We start from the raw sequence: 21,493 nt of genomic DNA on the forward strand, positions 1-21,493 counted from the left end.
TGTAAATCTTATCGATCGTTGTTGTTGTTGTTGTTGTTTTTATCCAATTGATTTTATTGTTTTGATTTTGTACGTTGTCCTAGAGTGCCCAGAAAGGTGCCTTATAAGTAAAATGTATTGTTATTATTATTATTATTATAAGTTAGTAATTGTATTTTTTTAATTTACTAACTAATCTTTGTTTGTATTGTAAATATATTTAATTTCTATTTTGTGAGTTTCTAATGTTTTAGATCAGTGGTGTCTAAACTTTTTCTACCTGAAAAGTCAAGTAAGGCTTGGCATTTTGATATTTTTTAATTTAATTTATGTATTTTTCTTTGCTAACGGCCATAATGTTTTGTATTGAACAAATAGTTTTCATAAAACACCAACAAACACTGAAAAGGTGTGTTATTCTTTTGAAATGTACTTTCTGTTTTATTGCCTTGAACCGGAAGTATAACCGTCCATAGCGTTTTTGCTCGAAGGGATTCTTTATTCATTACTCCGAGCAACGTTTGTACCTAAAACAATTCTTACTTACGAAACTGTCCCATGTGTGATGTCTGTAGCAGTGTTTTCATGCATATTTTTACGTGCTATTGTTTACAAGTTGTCTGTGTTAGCATTATTAACTTACAATGGCATTTTTTTGTATCGTTTCAATTTCACAAATTCCTCAGTAAATTCACCGAAACGTCACCGGGGAGGTATTGAGTCTGTTTAGCTGATTGGAGAGCTAGCTTCCGCAGCTCGTGGATCCATGACGATGACTTCTGTTTTGTCAGATCAACCATTTTACTGCCGTGTTACAGACACCGTTTGCAAACAATTAAGGTATGTAAATAAACATTTACAAAATTGTTCATTTGATAAATTAATAAGTTACACTCATTAAACGATTAATCGAAGCAACATGATATACATTTTATTTTATTTTTTAAAATCCAATTAATCAGTTTGTTGCAGACCTATACAGTAAGCCTACATATTGTCATACCTGTCAACGTGTGCCTTTCAAACATGGGCCTTTTCTAGGAAAATGGGTCAAATAAGGGGTGTTTATTTTCATCACAAATTGCCTTTAAGTAAAAAATAAAAAAAAAGATAATAAAGGTGCTAAACAGAGTTTGAACTAATGTCCCTTGGATATTTAGAGTGTCATTATAACACTGTATACTATCCACTCAGACACACATCGAATAGTTAACCCTATAGAAGGCTTCCAAATGAGGAACCTTGTAATATTGCACAAATGAAAATTAAAAACAAACCTGGACTCCTTCACAGCGTTTATGGTTGAAACATTTTTTAAACGGGCTCATGTCATTTCTTCCTCCGTGTTACAGACAGCATGAGGAGATGTGAGCAGCTCGTCTTTACGTAATGTGTCATATTTGTCAACATATTTATGCAAAGTTTGAATCTTTGACAGAGATGTTTCTTCCGTGAGCATCCCCACCATATCTGGTAAAGAAATTTAAAAAAAAACACCAAGAAAAACAACCCGGACGCCCGGAAAGAAGGACAAAAAAATGAGACTTCACAGCAAAAGCGGGAAGGTTGACAGGTATGCATATTGTAGACATCAACATTTAAGGGTATTTCTGAAGCATGTCCAGTGGTATCTCGGTTTTGGTTAGTCCCGCATTTCTTCTAATTCGGTTGCCGACGGTTTTAGGATACGCTCAAAAATCGTACTGCCAAACATAGCACGTAGATAACTAGTCTGTTTGCCGGATAATCAGAATCCCATCTCTTGGTGACTTATTCTCTGTGCTTTTTTATGAGTATGTGTGCAAAATAAGACACCATGGGGCCAAAGACAGATGCAAGTACCAGCTCTTTGATCAAGAAGGTGAGAAACACTCTCATATTCAACAAATAACTTGTAGCGAAGTACTTCTGTCCTCCCAATCTGAATGTAACCGTCTTCACTGACAAGTTGAAAGTGATGTTAAATGTTCATTAATCTATTTTGTTTGTCATTCGTGTGTATTTGTAATTTTTTTCTGAATAAAAAAAACTGTGGTTATAATGAAAAAAATGGATTCACATCGAAATTGGGTTTCTTATTTATCATAATATAAATATGCATAATTTAAAAAAATGATTAATTTATATATATATATATATATATATATATATATATATATATATATATATATATATATATATATATATATATATATATATATATATATATATATATATATATACAAAAGTCATATTTAAATATATTAAATCTATACAATTTGTTAATTTATATTTAAATTGATATATATCAATCAATTTTATGGATTAAATATATTCAAATATGAATTTATTTTTAATACTTTACTGGCAAAAATATTATATATTTTTTTCAATCAACCTTTGAAAATTTAGAATCACTTTAGAATCGGTATAAATATTAATTAAAACAAATATATATGTATGTATGTAAATATGTGTATATATATATATATATATATATATATATATATATATATATATATATATATATATATATATATATATATATATATATATATATATATATATATATATATATATATATATATATATATATCAGGGTTTCCCGCAGCGTTTTGTTGTTACGGCGGCTGCCTTAACAACAAAGAGCCACCGCCTAAACTAATGTCTTAACAAGAAAATTGTAGGTTTCTTTATTTCTCAAATATTTGTATTTATTATAAGATATTGTTATTTGGTTATTTTTTAATAAACAATGTGTTCAATGTAATCAGAGTCTGTAGTCTATTGCCCCCCTAGGCTGTGGTGGCAACGATGAGGTGGAGACGTGATGCGATAGGCTGAGTTACACTGTTCCTTACACCCACCCACCCACCCCCTTCCCCGTCTTGCTGCCTATCCCGGGCGACGCCCTCTCCCACAAATTTTCTGGGGGAAACACTGTATATACATATACACACATATGTATGTGTATATATATATATATATATATATATATATTTATGTGTATATATGTATGTTAATATATATATACAGTATATATGTATATACATATATACATACATACATATATAATTTATATATATATGTATGTATATATACAGTGGGGCAAAAAAGTATTTAGTCAGCCACCCATTGATAATCAATGGGTGGCTGACTAAATACTTTTTTGCCCCACTATATATACTTACATATACATATGTTTGTAATTTATTTTTTCCGCCCATCTCCGGCTTACTCTCTACGCGTATACGTCATAGGCAAGTAGCCAAGAGTAGCTTTTGTAACGTGTAACCTGTTTTGAAAATATTTTATCATCATTTTTATACCAAATAATATATTTCAAGAATCAGTTTATATCGAGAGTCGATTATGAATCGAATCGTCACCCCAATAATGAGAATCGAATCGAATCGTGTTGTAGTAAGATTCACATCCCTACTTCTATTGTAATAATAATAATTAATAATATTATTATTATTATCTTCTTATTAATTGGATTTGCAATATTTCCTATAGTAAAACTTGATTTCAATTTTGTGCGACTGGGATTACTTACTATGGATTACTTATAAAAACCGAGTTACCACTGAAATGTTGTATGATTTTTTTACATTACATATTGCATACCACAGCTAAACATTATTGTGTCAGTTTTGTTTTTGATTATTCTTTTGGGACTAAAAAGTATAGACAAGAGAAGTAAAGAGAAAGCCAGTACACAGAATGTACAGTATAGTATATGTACTGTACATTGCCATACAGGATATGGCTCCATGGCGCCTACGCACCAATACCCATCCGCGGGGTTTTACGCCTCTTCACGCATGGATGATTCATCTTCCAGCAGTGGCAGACGGTGTTGAAGAAGCGACAACGGCAGGCCGAGCAGGGGTTGCAGCACGGCACAGAGGAGGAGCAGGTCTCCCGCTGGAGGCTGCAGCGGCGCACGGGGGTTACGACCTCCGTCTTGCGTTTCTGGGAACACAGAAATTGAGTTTTATGGGATTACTGCTGCTGGCAATTTATGAAATGAGACAATATTTCCAATTTTAAGTGTCAAAAGCGAGGACGATGTTTGGCATCATTTGTTAACAAGAGAGCAAATTGTTATGTGTGTTCATTAGGGATTGATAGTGAAATATCCACACCGGCGATACCAGATGCTCTAATATCGATACTCGAATAGAAATATTGATACTTCTTATATTTAAGTTCGTGGATGCCCAAAATGACATACTGAAAAGTCAAAATATGTGGGAGCCATATTGATATATATATATATATATATATATATATATATATATATATATATATATATATATATATATATATATATTTTTTTTTTTTTAAATGTAAATGCTAAAAACAGATATTGGGTTGTACAAACCCCGTTTCCATATGAGTTGAGAAATTGTGTTAGATGTAAATATAAACGGAATACAATGATTTGCAAATCATTTTCAACCCATATTCAATTGAATGCACTACAAAGACAAGATATTTGATGTTCAAACTCATAAACTTTATTTTTTTTTTGCAAATAATAATTCACTTAGAATTTCATGGCTGCAACACGTGCCAAAGTAGTTGGGAAAGGGCATGTTCACCACTGTGTTACATGGCCTTTCCTTTTAACAACACTCAGTAAACATTTGGGAACTGAGGAGACACATTTTTGAAGCTTCTCAGGTGGAATTCTTTCCCATTCTTGCTTGATGTACAGCTTAAGTTGTGGTATTTTAGGCTTCATAATGCGCCACACATTTTCAATGGGAGACAGGTCTGGACTACAGGCAGGCCAGTCTAGTACCCGCACTCTTTTACTATGAAGCCACGTTGATGTAACATGTGGCTTGGCATTGTCTTGCTGAAATAAGCAGGGGCGTCCATGGTAACGTTGCTTGGATGGCAACATATGTTGCTCCAAAACCTGTATGTACCTTTCAGCATTAATGGCGCCTTCACAGATGTGTAAGTTACCCATGTCTTGGGCACTAATACACCCCCATACCACCACAGATGCTGGCTTTTCAACTTTGCGCCTATAACAATCCGGATGGTTCTTTTCCTCTTTGGTCCGGAGGACACAACGTCCAAAGTTTCCAAAAACAATTTGAAATGTGGACTCGTCAGACCACAGAACACTTTTCCACTTTGTATCAGTCCATCTTAGATGAGCTCAGGCCCAGCGAAGCCGACGGCGTTTCTGGGTGTTGTTGATAAACGGTTTTCGCCTTGCATAGGAGAGTTTTAACTTGCACTTACAGATGTAGCGACCAACTGTAGTTACTGAAAGTGGGTTTCTGAATTGTTCCTGAGCCCATGTGGTGATATCATTTACACACCGATGTCGCTTGTTGATGCAGTACAGCCTGAGGGCTCGAAGGTCACAGGCTTAGCTGCTTATGTGCAGTGATTTCTCCAGATTCTCTGAACCCTTTGATGATATTACGGACCGTAGATGGTGAAATCCCTAAATTCCTTGCAATAGCTGGTTGAGAAAGGTTTTTCTTAAACTGTTCAACAATTTGCTCACGCATTTGTTGACAAAGTGGTGACCCTCGCCCCATCCTTGTTTGTGAATGACTGAGCATTTCATGGAATCTACTTTTATACCCAATCATGGCACCCACCTGTTCCCAATTTGCCTGTTCACCTGTGGGATGTTCCAAATAAGTGTTTGATGAGCATTCCTCAACTTTATCAGTATTTATTGCCACCTTTCCCAACTTCTTTGGCACGTGTTGCTGGCATCAAATTCTAAAGTTAATGATTATTTGCAAAAAAAAAAAAGTTTATCAGTTTGAACATCAAATATGTTGTCTTTGCAGCATATTCAACTGAATATGGGTTGAAAATGATTTGCAGATCATTGTATTCCGTTTATATTTACATCTGACACGATTTCCCAACTCATATGGAAACGGGGTTTGTATTTCATCACGTGACTTTTGACCAGAATTAAACTGGTGGGCCACCAAACCAACCTGGCTACTGTGCAGCAAACAAACTGAACTGAGCACGCATGGGGCTTAGATCTTCCTGCTAAAAAGCAGATACAAGCAAAAAAATCCTACTATCCCTATACGTAATCAAATAAAGTTTTGTCGAGTGATATCAAAGATTATCTGTTTTGTTGCACGGGCCGTTAAAAGTAGTGTGTTTTTCCCCGTTTTTATCAAAATATAACTATAGATGTCAACATTGTGTATGTGCTGAAAGCTTCATTTATGATCACTGCCTTTGGTAAAAGCAGTTTAGGTTTAGGTTTTAGGTTTACTCGTTTAGGTTTTGTTCACATTTGCTTTCTTCGCCGAGTTGGTGCTTTACGAAACGTTCGTAGCAAAAATGCATTTAAAAAAATACAAACAACATCAAGATAATACTTAAATGGGAAATAGTAAAAGTAAAAAATATATCAAACAAATGTTTAACAAAGTGATCTCTGCAAACTGGTGCGTTCTTCGACTCTGCTCCCTTGGACTGGAGTGCATGCCATTTTTCTTGTCGTTATTCGTAAAATCTTGACATCTTTCGCCCTTCTTGATTATCTCTCTAGGAACTCTGAAGAAACTTTAGTCCTTTTTGTGCTTTGAACGGTTCCAACAGCCGAAAGCAACGCAAGCATAGGACATTCTTCTTCGAAAAAGGCACCACTTCGAGCCTTGCATAGTTAATGAGCCGAACGTGACATCAAGTTAATTCAACCTATATATTCTAGATCAGGGGTCACCAACCTTTTTGAAACCAAGAGCTACTTCTTGGGTACTGATTAATGCGAAGGGCTACCAGTTTGATACACACTTAAATAAATTGCCAGAAATAGCCAATTTGCTCAATTTACCCTTAACTCTACGTTATTATTAATAATTAATGATATTTACACTTAATTGAACGGTTTAAAAGAGGAGAAAACACGAAAAAAATGACAGTTAAATTCTGAAACATAGTTTATCTTCAATTTCGACTCTTTAAAATTCAAAATTCAACCGAAAAAAAGAAGAGAAAAACTAGCTAATTCGAATCTTTTTGAAAAAATTTAAAAAATAATTTATGGAACATCATTAGTAATTTTTCCTGATTAAGATTAATTTTAGAATTTTGATGACATGTTTTAAATAGGTTAAAATCCAATCTGCACTTTGTTAGAATATATAACAAACTGGACCAAGCTATATTTCTAACAAAGACAAATCATTATTTCTTCTAGATTTTCCAGAACAAAATTTTTTAAAGAAATTCAAAAGACTTTGAAATAAGATTTAAATTTGATTCTACAGATTTTCTAGCTTTGCCAGAATAATTTTTTTGAAATTTAATTATAATAAGTTTGAAGAAATATTTCACAAATATTCTTTGTCAAAAAAACAGAAGCTAAAATGAAAAATTTTATTAAAATGTATTTATTATTCTTTACAATAAAAAAGATACATTTACTTGAACATCGATTTAAATTGTCAGGAAAGAAGAGGAAGGAATTTAAAAGGTAAAAAGGTATATGTGTTTAAAAATCCGAAAAAAACATTTTTAAGGTTGTATTTTTTCTCCAAAATTGTCTTTCTGAAAGTTATAAGAAGCAAAGTAAAACAATTAATTAATTTATTTAAACAAGTGAAGACCAAGTCTTTAAAATATTTTCTTGGATTTTCAAATTCTATTTGAGTTTTGTCTCTCTTAGAATTAAAAATGTAGGGCAAAGCGAGACCAGCTTGCTAGTAAATAAATACAAATTAAAAAATAGAGGCAGCTCACTGGTAAGTGCTGCTATTTGAGCTATTTTTAGAACAGGCCAGCGGGCGACTCATCTGGTCCTCACGGGCGACCTGGTGCCCGCGGGCACCGCGTTGGTGACCCCTGTTCTAGATAAATAACTATGTTTATATTAATTATTGTGGACCAGCTCTATACTCTCGGCAGGGTCCTGGAGGGTGCTTGGGAGTTTGCCCAACCAGTCTACATGTGCTTTGTGGACTTGGAGAAGGCATTCGACCGTGGGGAGTGCTGAGAGAGTATGGAGTATCGGACTGTCTGATTGTGGCGGTACGTCCATGTATGATCATTGTCAGAGCTTGGTCCGCATTGCCGGCAGTAAGTCGGACCCGTTTCTAGTCAGGGTTGGACTCCGCCAAGGCTGCCCTTTGTCACCGATTCTGTTCAGAACATTTCTGAACAGAATTTCTAGACACAGTCAGGGCGTTGAGGGGATTCGGGTTGGTGGCTGCAAGATTAGGTCTCTGCTTTTTGCAGATGATGTGGTCCTGATGGCTTTATCTGGCCAGGATCTTCAGCTCTCACTGGATCGGTTCGCAGCCGAGTGTGAAGCGACTGGTATGAGAATCAGCACCTCCAAGTCCGAGTCCATGGTTCTCACCCATAAAAGGGTGGAGTGCCACCTCCGGGTTGGGGAAGAGATCTTGCCACAAGTGGAGGAGTTCAAGCACCTCAGAGTCTTGTTCACGAGTGAGGGAAGAGTGGATCGTGAGATCGACAGGCGGATCGGTGCGGGTGATGAGGGAGCTGAGCCGGAAGGCAAAGCTCTCAATTTACCGGTCTATCTACGTTCCTATCCTCACCTATGGTCATGAGCTTTGGGTTATGACCGAAAGGACAAGATCACGGGTACAAGCGGCCGAAATTAGTTTCCTCCGTCGGGTGGCGGGGCTCTCCCTTAGAGATAGGGTGAGAAGCTCTGTCATCCGGGAGAAGCTCAAAGTAAAGCCGCTGCTCCTCCACATGGAGAGGAGCCAGATGAGGTGGTTCGGGCATCTGGTCAGGATGCCACCCGAACGCCTCCCTAGGGAGGTGTTTAGGGCACGTCCGACCGGTAGGAGGCCACGGGGAAGACCCAGGACACATTGGGAAGACTATGTCTCCCGGCTGGCCTGGGAACGCCTCTGGATCCCCGGGAGGAGCTGGACAAAGTAACTGGGAAGAGGGAAGTCTGGGCTTCTCTGCTTGGGCTGCTGCCCCCGCGATGGATAAGCGGAAGGCGATGGATGGATGGATATATTAATTATTAATTGGAACATTTAAACTTTTTCTCATTACGTCCTGATTTTTTTGCAGTTTTTTCTTACAATTTTACTATTATTTTTTCCCCCATGTAAAAATAGAATAAAAATACGATTGTTTACCTGCCTAACCAAGTTTGTACATAAATAATAATGCTCTGTTACACATTTAACAGTCTTTATGGTTGTTGTAATTCTTCAAATAATTTCATAAGTTAGTAATTTTATTTTTTAATGAACTAACTGTTTGTTTATATTGTAAATATAATTCATTTCTATTTTGTGAGTTTATAATATTTTAGATCATGGGTGTCTAAACTTTTTCCACCAAGGGCCGCATACTGGAAAGTCAAGTATGGCAGGGCATTTTAATATTTTTTAATAAAAAATAAATAAAAAAAAGCTTAAAAAAATACATTATATATATTTAAAGACACAACGTTGTGTTAAATGTGACTAACTATGACATTATTATTATTAGTTTAAAAAAACAGAGCTATTTCTCATTATATTACAGGTAGATATGTTATTTGAAAATACACATCTTTTAAAATTTTTGCAGACACATTAGGTATATTTGCACAAAACATCGGTATTGCCGATATCAGCCTGAATTTTTACTTGGTATTGGATCGGAAGGAAAATCCGTGGTATCGCACATCATGAGTGTTCATGCAGTTGCGAGAACATTTAATAAAAAAATAGTGGCATCTGGAAAATAACTGGAAAATTGGAAAATGACACTTTCAATTTGACGTAAACAACAAAACAACCTACAGGACTGACACCCTCCGCAGGCGGTGAAGTCTTTTGTCTCGCAAAGAGCCGTCTGGTCCTCGCTTGGCCCCCAACTAAAATCAGATGAAAAAGAAGCAGTGTTTATTTTCCATATTCAGACAATGCACACGTTTTCTACACTTTACCACAAAATAATATCCTGGATCTCTGACAACCTGTGAAGTTATAGATTAGGACATTGATATTGGAAAATCCAATTCAGGCTGTGGTCAATTAAGTTTTAAAAAGGTATTTTTGTGCCCCAAAGACATTTTAGGTTAATTACGCTGTCATCTGGATTTAAAAGGGTCCTCATTTTTTAAAACCCTTACTTGTGTTCTACTTAACATGTAATGGTGGGTCTTTGGTCAAAAGTTGTTTTTCTCTTCAGAATGCGCTGTTTTGCGGGTGGTCTTATTCACGTGCCTCCACTTCGACAGCGACTTCTCCCTGCCAGCCATGTTGTAGTTGTAGCACTTCCATATGGAGCCCACTGACCGATATAGGGTTGAACTATTCGCTACTTTGAATTAGAAATGGCAGCAACAGAGGATGCATGTGCATGTACGAGCCAGTCTGCACCACAACAAGGGGATAGAGAAAAGAAGGAGCTTATTGACTATGGCTTAAGGCGGGGGTCGGCAACCCGCGGCTCTCGAGCCGCATGCAGCTCTTTAGCGCCGCCCTAGTTGCTCCCTGGAGCTTTTTAAAACATTTATGAAAATGGAAAAGATGGTGGAAAAAATTAAATTTTTGTTTTAATATTGTTTCTGTATGAGAGCAAACATGACACAAACCTTCCTAATTGTTAGAAATCCCACTGTTCACATTAAACATGCTTCACTGATGAGAGTATTTGGCGAGCGCCGTCTTGTCCTACTAATTTAAGCGGTCCTTGAATGCACCGTAGTTTGTTTACATGTACAAATTTCTCCAACGCTGCCACAGAAAGACGTGTTTTATGCCACTCCTTCTTTGTCTCATTTTGTCCAACGAACGTTTCATGCTGTGCGTGAATGCAGAAAGGTGAGCTTTGTTGATGTTACTGACTTGTTGGAGTGCTAATCAGGCATATTTGGTCACTGCATGACTGCAAGCTAATCAATGCTAATAATGCTATGTCCTCCATATATTTAATTTATATTTGCATGCCTCATGACACATTATCTGTAGGTAATATTAATAATAATAATAATAATACTAGATTTTATTTGTAAAAAGCACTTTACATTGAGCAAACAACCTCAAAGTGCTACAGTGTATTGAAAAAAATAATAAAAAGATAATTTAAAAAAATAAATAAAATAAAAACTAGAACAGCCTAATAGCTAGAACTAGTTTGCATATATCTATAACAAGGCTTTTTTTTTAAAAGAAGGGTTTTTAAGCCTTTTTTAAAAGCATCCACAGTCTGTGGTGCCCTCAGGTGGTCAGGGAGAACATTCCACAGACTGGGAGCGGCGGAGCAGAAAGCCCGGTCTCCCATAGTTCGTAGCTTTGTCCTTGGAGTTTGGAGGAGGTTAGCCTATTCGGAGCGGAGGTGTCGTGTGGAGGATTTGGGGGTGAGTAGTTCTTTGAGGTAAAGGGGGGCATTTCCATGGAGGCACTGGTGGGTTAGTAGGGAGACTTTGTATTCAATCCTGAGTGGAACAGGAAGCCAGTGAAGGGATTTGAGAATTGGTGTGATGTGGTCGTATTTCCGCACTCTCACCAGGATCCTAGCAGCACTATTTTGTATGTATTGCAGGTTCTGGATGTTCTTGCTGGGGATCTCGACAAGAAGTGCGTTGCAGTAGTCTAACCTGGAGGAGACAAAGGCGTGGGCGAGCCTCTCGGCATCAGAGAGAGTGAGTGAGGGGTGTCTGATAGTTGTTTGTGTGACACGTTGTTCCAGACCACAGCAAACGTTAACCAGCTTGCAAAGATTGTAATAAATCCAGTAGAAGAAGACAGCCTGTTGTTTCCTTTAACTTGGACACACACATCTATACCTTTCGCCATTCTAAAGCAGTAAATTCCAGGAGTTATCTCACTCTCTGGGAAGCCTCTGTTTTACTAATGTTTTCCGATGTTGCAAAAATGTGTAGAATAAATATTACATTTCAACATTTCTGTCAATGACCATTTGCATCAGCCTGCGAAACATAGTCATTTTGATAGCTAATAGCTGATATAAACACTTACACCCTGTGTTGCCTTCATTATAAGACTTATGGAAGGCTTTTAATTTTTTGCAGCTCCAGAAGGATTTTTATTTTTTATTTTTGGTCCAATATGGCTCGTTCAACATTTTGGGTTGCCGACCCCTGGCTTAGGGCTACGATGGCGGAGTCATGCAAAGCACGTTGGATACAATTCTACAGTGGCAAGCTGTGCATTTCACCTAGGCCTTCAGTGATAGCATATTATCTAATGCTAACAACGCTAGCTTGATTACATTATGATAGCGCGTAAACATATGCATGAGAACACTTCTACAGACATCACACAGGACGATTTGGGAAGTAAGAATTGTTTTCGTTATATTGAAAAACTTACAAACATTACTTGGAGTGATGGATGAAAAATACGTTCGAGCAGAAACGCTATGGATGGTTTTACTTTCGGTTCAAGGCAGTACATTTTTCAACCCGCAAAACCTGCATTGAAAAATGGTGCCATCGCACAAACAATAACACAGCATTATAGTCCTCTGCTTGGGTTTAATGAAAACTATTGAACACAAAACATTAAGGCCAGTAGCAAAGACAAATCGACAAATTGTCCGCATCGTTTTATTAGCCGCAGGTTACAAAGTGTAGGAAAAAAGTAGCGGCTCATATAATAGTATATCTGCAATAGAGATGTCCGATAATGGCTTTTTTGCCGATATCTGATATTCAGATATTGTCCAACTCTTAATTACCGATACCGATATCAACCGATACCGATATATACAGCCGTGGAATTAACACATTATTATGCCTAATTTTGTTGTGATGCCCCGCTGGATGCATTAAACAATGTAACAAGGTTTTCCAAAATAAATCAACTCAAGTTATGGAAAAAAGTGCCAACATGGCACTGCCATATTTATTATTGAAGTCACAAAGTGCATTATTTTTTTTAACATGCCTCAAAACAGCAGCTTGTAATTTGGGACATGCTCTCCCTGAGATAATCCTGATACCCACTACAAGTATGGGAAATACTATACTTTGACTTTCACAAAGTGCATTCTTTTTTTTAAACATGCCTCAAAACAACAGCTACAAAAACAATGTAGGCACACAGCTTCAGTCCAGAGTATACTAGAGCATACTTGGCAACCTTGAGACCTCTGAATTCGGGAGATGGGGGGGGGGGGGGGGGGGGGGGGTTTTGGTGGTAGCGGGGGTGTATATTGTAGCGTCCCGGAAGAGTTAGTGCTGTAAGTGGTTCTGGGTATATGTTCTGTTGTGTTTATGTTGTGTTACAGTGCGGATGTTCTCCCAAAATGTGTTTGTCATTCTTGTTTGGTGTGGGTTCACAGTGTGGCGCATATTTGTAACAGTGTTAAAGTTGTTTATACGGCCACCCTCAGTGTGACCTGTATGGCTGTTGACCAAGTATGCCTTGCATATGTAGCCGAGCTAAATTTTATTTTATTTTAATTTTGGTCATTTATTCACATCATTTTTTGTTGTGAACTTCCCCAAAAGTGTTTCTCATTGTAAATAGGTTCCACTCTATTATTTTCCGTTACATACCTTTTTGTTTCCCTGGGGGGTGATTTGGCGTCGCACCTGTGTGACCAGCTTCAGTGAGCACTGACGTTCGGAGCTGGTAAGTCACGTTAATGTCTCTCTCCCTTTGTTTTTTTTTTTACAAACTTTTTGGTTGTCGCTTTTAAAAGTGTTTTGTGGGAATGCGCACTGTCTTGTGACTTGTTGGTGTGCATGCGGGTTGAATTCCCGAATAATGGTTGTTGAATTGTTGAAAAAAACGGACTTTTGTATGCTAAATGAAGTGTGGATTAGCTTGATTAGCTTACTGCTAGCGGCAGTTGTTGCGGGGTTTCCTGGTCTCGTGAGTTTGTGCACGAGTCAGGGGCTCTGCTGTGTGTCTGTGTGGACATCTTGTGTGCCACTGTAGCATTAATATGAGTGTGTATTATTCCTCTCTTTATTCTTTAGTGGAGAGAGATACTGTTTGCTGTGGACTGTGTGTGACGCCCTGTTGTTTTTGTTTCTATTCAAAAAAAGGTATGTCTGTTATGAGTTTTTTTGGCATAGTTTATTGTAAAAAAAAAGTATAAAAAGAGTTGATGTGGGTGGGAAAGATGAGGTGTATTGCTGCACATATTAAGGATCCTTTTTCTTAATATATATTGTTATTTGCTGAAGTATATATTTTATATACTGTGTTTTATTTTATAATTTTATTTGAGACTATTTTATGCTTTATTTACCTTTTTATTATTATTATTATTATTATTATTGTTATTATTTCCACATGAAAGCATACATAATTGAATTGAGTGAGCACTGACGCTCGGAGCTGTGGAGAGAGATCCTGTTAGCTGTGGACTGTGTGTGACGCCCTGTTGTTTTTGTTTCTATTCAAAAAAAGGTGAATAAACCCTCTAAGACTCAACTCCGGTGTGTGCGCCTCACTACAAAATACACAACGCAGAACAGTGACTGTTACACATTCACTTGTGTGTGTGTGAAAAGCCGTAGATATTATGTGACTGGGCCACAATGATGAAATCTTAACATTGCAACACATGCCAATACGGTCGGGTTACATTAGTAAAGTGCAATTTTAAATTTCCCGCGGAATATTCTGCTGAAAACGTCTCGGTATGATGACGTTTGCGCGTGACGTCACGGATTGTAGCGGACATTTTGGGACAGCATTGTGGCCAGCTATTAAGTCGTCTGTTTTCATCGCAAAATTCCACAGTATTCTGGACATCTGTGTTGGTGAATCTTTTGCAATTTGTTTAATGAACAATGAAGACAGCAAAGAAGAAAGCTGTAGGTGGGAAGCGGTGTATTAGCGGCCGGCTGCAGCAACACAAACACGTAGAGAACTGGGACAACAGAGACTCTTACCAGGAGGACTTTGAGTTGGATACGCGCTACTGTGAGTACGCAACTGCGGTTTCCAAACATTTGATCGCTTGCCCGTACGTGCGTGCCGCTATGTGCATGTCACATACGTGACTTTGGGGAAATATATGTGCTGTATGAACTTTGGGGAGGTGAACGATACTTTGGGCTGTGGGATTGAGTGTGTTGTGCGGGTGTTTGATTTGTATTGGTGGGTTATATGGACGGGAGGGGGGAGGTGTTTCTTATGCGGGATTAATTTGTGGCATATTAAATATAAGCCTGGTTGTGTTGTGGCTAATAGTATATATATGTCTTGTGTTTATTTACTGTTTTAGTCATTCCCAGCTGAATATCAGGTCCCACCCGCCTCTCACAGCATCTTCCCTATCTGAATCGCTTCCACTGCCCTCTAATCTTTCACTCTCACTTTCCTCATCCACGAATCTTTCATCCTCGCTCTCGCTGCTGGTGGCCATGATTGTAAACAATGTGCAGATGTGAGGAGCTCCACAACCTGTGACGTCACGCTACTTCCGGTACAGGCAAGGCTTTTTTATTAGCGACCAAAAGTTGCGAACTTTATCGTCGATGTTCTCTACTAAATCCTTTCTGGAAAAATATGGCAATATCGCAAAATTATCAAGTATGACACATAGAATGGACCTGCTATCCCTGTTTAAATAAGAAAATCTCATTTCAGTAGGCCTTTAATGTCCTTTGTGTTCTTTGATGTTTCCCTCTTACACACATGTTTATGTGTGCTATGGCTATGGAGGGGCGCCGGAAGTTGGCAGACCCGTGAGCGATCCTGTTCTGTCTCCCTGTAATGTTTGTCTGATCTTGAATGGGATTGTGCTGAAAATCTTTATTTCCCCTCAGGGCAGTGGTTCTTAACCTTGTTGGAGGTACCGAACCCCACCAGTTTCATATGCGCATTCACCGAACCCTTCTTTAGTGAAAAATAAAATGTTATTTTTTTCAAATTTAAGACAAAGTTATATGATTTTTTACTGGTGCACAAAATGAACCGTGCATGAACATCACCTTGTTCAAAGAACAAAACCAACACAGTGCACAACACTCACAACAAATTACACACCTGCAAATCAGTTTGACTTCTGCTGTTGCCGTATCCATAATATGCCGATAGGGAGAAGTTTTTATGTACACGATGAGTCGGGTGTGGCTTGACCTCCCGGGCGGAGGCTCCACCGAACCCCTGAGGCCGACTCACCGAACCCCGAGGGTTTGATCGAACCCAGATTAAAAGCCTACTGAAATGCGATTTTCTTATTTAAACGGGGATAGCAGGTCCATTCTATGTGTCATACTTGATCATTTCGCGATATTGCCATATTTTTGCTGAAAGGATTTAGTAGAGAACATCGACGATAAAGTTTGCAACTTTTGGTCGCTGATAAAAAAGCCTTGCCTGTACCGGAAGTAGCACATGATATGCGCGTGACGTCACAGGTTGTAGAGCTCCTAACATTCGCACATTGTTTACAATCATGGCCACCAGCAGCGAGAGTGATTCGGACCGAGAAAGCGACGATTTCCCCATTAATTTGAGCGAGGATGAAAGATTTGTGGATGAGGAAAGTGAGAGTGAAGGACTAGAGGGCAGTGGAAGTGATTCAGATAGGGAAGATGCTTTGAGAGGCGGGTGGGACCTGATATTCAGCTGGGAATGACTAAAATAGTAAATAAACACAAGACATATATATACTCTATTAGCCACAACACAACCAGGCTTATATTTAATATGACACAAATTAATCCCGCATAACAAACACCTCCCTCCTCCCGTCCATATAACCCACCAATACAACTCAAACACCGGCACAACACACTCAATCCCACAGCCCAAAGTACCGTTCACCTCCCCAAAGTTCATACAGCACATATATTTCCCCAAAGTCCCCAAAGTTACGTACGTGACATGCACATAGCGTCACGCACGTACTGGCAAGCGATCTAATGTTTGGAAGGCGCAGCTGCGTACTCACGATAGCGCGTCTGCGTATCCAACTCAAAGTCCTCCTGGTAAGAGTCTCTGTTGTCCCAGTTCTCCACAGGCCAATGGTAAAGCTTGACTGTCATCTTTCGGGAATGTTAACAATGAAACACCGGATACGTGTTTGTGTTGCTGCAGCCGGCCGCTAATACACCGCTTCCCACCTACAGCTTTCTTCTCTGCTATCTCCATTGTTCATTGAACAAATTGCAAAAGATTCACCAACACATATGTCCAGAATACTGTGGAATTTTGCGATGAAAACAGACGACTTAATAGCTGGCCACAATGCTGTCCCAAAATGTCCGCTACAATCCGTGACGTCACGCGCAGACGTCATCATACCGAGACGTTTTCAGAAGGATATTTCGCGCAAAATTTAAAATTACACTTTAGTAATCTAACCCGGCCGTATTGGCATGTGTTGCAATGTTAAGATTTCATCATTGATATATAAACTATCAGACTGCGTGGTCGGTAGTAGTGGGTTTCAGTAGGCCTTTAAGAACCACTGCCTCAGGGATTATTTAAGTATTTCTGATTCTGATTCTGATTATTGCGACATCCAGGGGACACATTTAGAACTCATCCCAAGGGCCGGACAAAACCTGTTCGCGGGCCTGATCCGGCCCGTGGGCCGTATGCTTGACAACCCTGTCCTAAATACACAAAAACAGGTACCAATAGGTAGGAAAAGTTGGTTTTGCATAATAGGTTCCCTATAAATCATTTTAATCACGCTCTTGAATTTGGAATAATCATGATTAGTCACAGGTTATTACTCACTTGCATAGTTTAAACAAAGTTATGAAAGAGCCCAATATTTGGACACAAATGGAATTTTTTTGGACACTTAAATGCACCACTTTTTTTTTTGTTTGAAAACGTTTTATCAAAAGGCTAATCAGGGTGTATTTTGGATTGAAATTTGCCAGCGAACACACCAGTCGGAGTCTCCTCACTCATCTTTGCACTGACTGGACCATTGAGCAAACTAATCATTTATGTATGTACGCTCAAAATAAATTGTGTAGTTACCGTATTTTTCGGAGTATAAGTCGCACCGGCCGAAAATGCATAATAAAGAAGGAAAAAAACACAAGTCGCACTGGAGTACAAGTCGCATTTTTTGGGGAAATTTATTTGATAAAACCCAACACCAATAATAGACATTTGAAAGGCAATTTAAAATAAATAAAGAATAGTGAACAACAGGCTGAATAAGTGTACGTTATATGAGGCATAAATAACCAACTGAGAACGTGCCTGGTATGTTAACGTAACATATTATGGTAAGAGTCATTCAAATAACTATAAAATATAGAACATGCTATACGTTTACCAAACAATCTGACGTCACTCCTAATCGCTAAATCCCATGAAATCTTATACGTCTAGTCTCTTACGTGAATGAGCTAAATAATATTATTTGATATTTTACGGTAATGTGTTAATAAGTTCACACACAAGTCGCTCCTAAGTATAAGTCGCACCCCCGGCCAAACTATGAAAAAAACTGCGATTTATAGTCCAAAAAATACGGTACTCTAAATTAATGTTGTGATTAATCACATGAATTAACTAGTTTTTTGAGAGAGCCATTTGAACATCTATCATCTCCCTCAGTTGGTACTGTCTCTGACCCCTCAGACAGCAGACTCCTCAGATACTTCCCAAATCTGCTGAGGAATTTGTCTTGGTCTTCTCCACTGTTGGGAAGCACCGCCCTCCTGAAAAAAGGGCCCCTGTCAGGATCAGGCCACAAAGGAGGTAAGGGCTTCATGATTAAGAAGGGATTGTACAAATAATTGTCTCCAAACCCGAAAGAAAACTTGACCGTTTCACCCTGCAGTTACTGTCATAACATGTCTTCTAGAGGTTTGACCCTGTAAGCTGGGAAACCCAGGACAGAAGAACAATTTAACACCTTAGATCAGAATCCCCAGTGGAGGAAAAAAACAAACATTTTTCATTGCACTTATGTCCACTGGAACCGCGCAAAAAACTCTGCTCTTGAATAAATCTTCATCTTCCTGTTGATTATAATCAGTTGTGAACGAAATAGCGTTATAGCGAGCGATGGAAAGGATTCATGTACTTCTTACAAGCTACTTGGAAAATGTAGTAAGCTAAGCTACAAGTTACTCTCGATTAAATGTTGCTAAGCTACAGGGGAAGCTATCCCTGGAGAATTGTAGAAAGCTTCATGGCAAAAGTAGCTTGCCATATCAAAGCTACATTTAACAGCATTTCTATCTATGGGTCCACATGTATAATATCAATGTTAATGTAGTGTACAAATTGACCCAATAAGGGTCCATTACTATTAACTATCTGTCATTTAGCTGGGGGGGGCAGCACGGTGGCACAGGAGTTAGTGCATGTGCCTCACAATACAAAGGTCCTGGGTTCGATCCCCGGGCTCGGGGTCTTTCTGTGTGGAGTTTGCATGTTCTCCCCGTGACTGCGTGGGTTCCCTCCGGGTACTCCGGCTTCCTCCCACCTCCAAAGAAATGCACCTGGGGATAGGTTGATTGGCCCTAGTGCGGGGGTCGACAACCCGCGGCTCGACCTGAGTGGAGGCCTGAATGTATATTTGTTATATATATATATATTACATTGGTTTTTAAAATAAAAAATATCAAAATGGCCCCCGCTTCCTTTGATTTGTCAGTGTGCGGCCCTCAGTGGAAAAAGTTTGGACACCCCAATCTTAGATCGAGGGTGTCAAACTAATTTTCATCAAGGGCCACATCGCAGATACCAAAGCCCTTGGAGGGCCGCTTCATGATAATATTACAGTTTCCATTTTTTGGAGGGGGGGGGTTTGAGGTGTGTGTGTGTGTGGTAGCGGGAGGGTGTATATTGTAACGTCCCGGAAGAGTTAGTGCTGCAAGGGATTCTGGGTATTTGTTCTATTGTGTTTATGTTGTGTTACGGTGCGGATGTTCTCCCGAAATGTGTTTGTCATTCTTGTTTGGTGTGGGTTCACAGTGTGGCGCATATTTGTAACAGTCTTAAAGTTGTTTATACGGCCACCCTCAGTGTGACCTGTATGGCTGTTGACCAAGTATGCCTTGCAGTCACTTAAGTGTGTGTAAAAACCGCATATATTATGTGACTGGGTCGGCACGCTGTTTGAATGGAGGAAAAGCGAACATGACGACAGGTTGTAGAGGACGCTAAAGACAGTGTCTTTAAGGCACGCCCCCAAAATTGTTGTCCGGGTGGAAATCGGGAAAAGTTCGGGAGAGTGGTTGCCCCGGGAGATTTTCGGGAGGGGCACTGAAATTCGGGAGTCTCCCGGGAAAATCGGGAGGGTTGGCAAGTATGTGCATAGTTGTGTTTCATTGTATCCATTAAACCATATTCAGTTGTATTTACAATCCTCAAAGTATGTGAAAATACCGTCTAAACATCACAAAATGCCACAAATTCTGTCGGCCATTTTGATTATCCCGCTTCGAATATCTTTGGCAATTTTCACGTAGATTCGGGGTCGGATGACGTCTCTGGAGAACCGTTTCTGCACTCTGACCATATCATCAGATCAGTCATGCTGCTTATCATTCACAATCCTTACACATGCTTGGCTTTTTTATGCATTCAGTCGTAAAAAAAATATGTAAAAATTAAGTAAACAAATCGAGAGGCCTCTATTGCGTCCATTAGCAGATGGCCTTTTTTAGCGGCACATTGATAGCAGTGAGCTAATGCTGGCTTACGCTGCTATTGTTGACACACTGAGCCGGCGGCTGCTTCTGCTTCATCTCAAATTTGCTAAAAGTTAGTTCTAGATTGTAGTTCATGCATCTCTCACCTGGTAGTAGACAAATGTGGCCATGTACCGAGAGGCTGGTTGACTTTCACATGCCCCAAGATGGTGAAAAAGACACAAAAAGACACTTGTTGTTTCTAAGGATTGTGATTGATTCTTCATCTAAACGGGATTATGTTAGCGTTTTGTCAGTCGGCATCCCAGCAAGAGTGGAAAATGTACAGAGAGTGTTTGTTTGATTTTGGTTTATTGTAGTTAGTTTGTATGTTTAGCACCTAGCAATGTTGCTGATGCCATAGTGTTTCAATAAAGCTGCATCCATTTAGCACTTGGCTTCTAAAACTTATAGCTCAACTTCCTTGTGTTCAGGCTCAAAAATATAAGTATCTTAATCATATAATTCCCAAAGTAATCGTTGTTGGTTTTCACAAAGTCTTTTTGTTTAGCATTGTTGTTAATGGAGACGGGATCTGTGGTTCCTCACTCTACGTCACACTTCTCAAAATGGCAGAGAGATTTATACTATTTTGATCATATCTATTTACTCGCAAACTTTGGAAGTCTTTTAGTGTCAAATCAGATAATAATAATTTTGTTCCCATTATATTGGTAGCAGAAGAGTTTTTTGGGATGAAAATCATGGAAACAAAAATTTTGAATGTCTCAAACCAGAGGCCTTAAATGGCATTATAAAACATTAAATACGACGCCCAGAGGCATTAAAAAAAGAAATGCAATTATAGGACTTGGCTGATCTGATCAGATCCGAGCCAAGATGTCAATCAATCCAACGATAAATGATAATAAACCTAACAACGTTGTGGTCGTCGATAAATTGCTACGTCTGTCTGTGTGTTTCTTTTCTTCGTCT

At 38.7% G+C, this 21,493-nt stretch overlaps 1 protein-coding gene across 2 annotated transcripts in view; it reads right to left on the minus strand.

Annotated features, from left to right (window-relative positions):
• Window positions 1-3,173: 3,173 nt before the first annotated feature.
• The window catches only part of LOC133664566 (agouti-related protein-like), a 90,518-nt gene continuing 72,198 nt past the window's right edge, over window positions 3,174-21,493 (minus strand). For both annotated transcript variants that reach the window (XM_062069283.1, XM_062069284.1), the window contains exons 4-5: window positions 9,750-9,823; window positions 3,174-3,936 (exon numbers count right to left, since the gene is read on the minus strand). In XM_062069283.1, the coding sequence (XP_061925267.1) occupies window positions 3,742-3,936; window positions 9,750-9,823 (269 nt within the window). In that variant the 3' untranslated portion in view covers window positions 3,174-3,741. The remainder of the gene's footprint in view (window positions 3,937-9,749; window positions 9,824-21,493) is intronic.

This window comes from Entelurus aequoreus, linkage group LG14 (assembly GCF_033978785.1).
Source record: "Entelurus aequoreus isolate RoL-2023_Sb linkage group LG14, RoL_Eaeq_v1.1, whole genome shotgun sequence".
Lineage (NCBI taxonomy): Eukaryota > Metazoa > Chordata > Actinopteri > Syngnathiformes > Syngnathidae > Entelurus > Entelurus aequoreus.